Consider the following 1,145-nt stretch of genomic DNA (forward strand, 5'->3'; position numbering starts at 1 on the left):
CGTGGACCAGTGATCTATTCCAACTAACTTTTATTCATTCGTATAGGTATCTGATTTCATTGTGATGGTGTGAATTGGGTCTTTAGAGAGAAAAGAGCTACTTAGTTTCTCGTTAGGGTTTACAAAACATGATAAATTCGCAAATACTTTAGGTACAAAATTCAAATTATTTGATATACGTAATAGTTCAAATTTAGAATAACTTAAGTAATTTTATCAATAATAATAAATTCATCTCCAAACATTCCGGGCCCCGTTGAAACGGTCCGTTTCAACGATTATTTTTCTTGCGATTCAGGTTCATCATCGACAGCTATCGGCAAAATTCTGACTTCGGTTACTGCTCGTTTGTATACGCCACGGTTCGTACGCACCAGAACCACACGCACCAATCCGTCAGGTCCCACGTACACATGCTCCACCCGTCCGATGTTCCACATGAACGGTGAAAGATCCTCCTGTTTTAGAAGGACCAGAGCTCCCTTGCTGATGTTTGGTGCAGGATTCTTCCATTTGGACCGCTGGTGCAACTGACTTATGTAGTCCCTGGACCAACGTTTCCAAAAATTTTGCACAGAACGGCGCAGTTCTTGAAATCGAGAGAGACGAGTTACGTGGTCATCTGTAACGTCCGGCTCAGGAATGGAGAACATCGGTTCCCCGACCAAAAAGTGGCCGGGCGTAAGCACTGCGAGGTCATCTGGGTTGTCGGTGAGGGGGGTAAGAGGCCGGGAATTTAGTATGCTCTCAGTGTGGGCCGTTGCCGTGGAAAACTCGTCCAATGTATAAGAATTTGCAGCAAAAATCCGTCGAAAATGAAATTTGAACGACTTAACCCCGGCCTCCCACAAACCACCGAAATGTGGAGAACGAGCAGGGATGAAATGGAAGGAAATTCCAGATTCGTGGCAATAGCTCCTCCATTCGTCTGATTTGAACTGATCGAGGTACTGGCGACGCAACGACTTCAACTCGCGGTCAGCCCCGACGAAGGCTGTAGCATTGTCGCAATGCAGCTCGATTAACCGACCGCGTCGAGCTACAAACCGTTTGATCGCGTTGATACACGCCGCGGACGTAAGGTTCGGAACGATTTCGAAGTGTACCGCTTTTACCACCAGGCAAACGAAAACCGCGACGTACAT

At 46.5% G+C, this 1,145-nt stretch overlaps 1 protein-coding gene across 1 annotated transcript; it reads right to left on the reverse strand.

The window, feature by feature from the left end:
- Nucleotides 1-278: 278 nt before the first annotated feature.
- LOC134204458 (uncharacterized) lies at nt 279-1,145 on the reverse strand. Its single transcript, XM_062679283.1, has one exon. The coding sequence runs from the start codon at nt 1,143-1,145 to the stop codon at nt 279-281; it is 867 nt and encodes a 288-aa protein (XP_062535267.1).

The sequence above is a fragment of the Armigeres subalbatus genome, unplaced genomic scaffold, assembly GCF_024139115.2.
Source record: "Armigeres subalbatus isolate Guangzhou_Male unplaced genomic scaffold, GZ_Asu_2 Contig597, whole genome shotgun sequence".
NCBI classification, from domain to species: Eukaryota; Metazoa; Arthropoda; class Insecta; order Diptera; family Culicidae; genus Armigeres; species Armigeres subalbatus.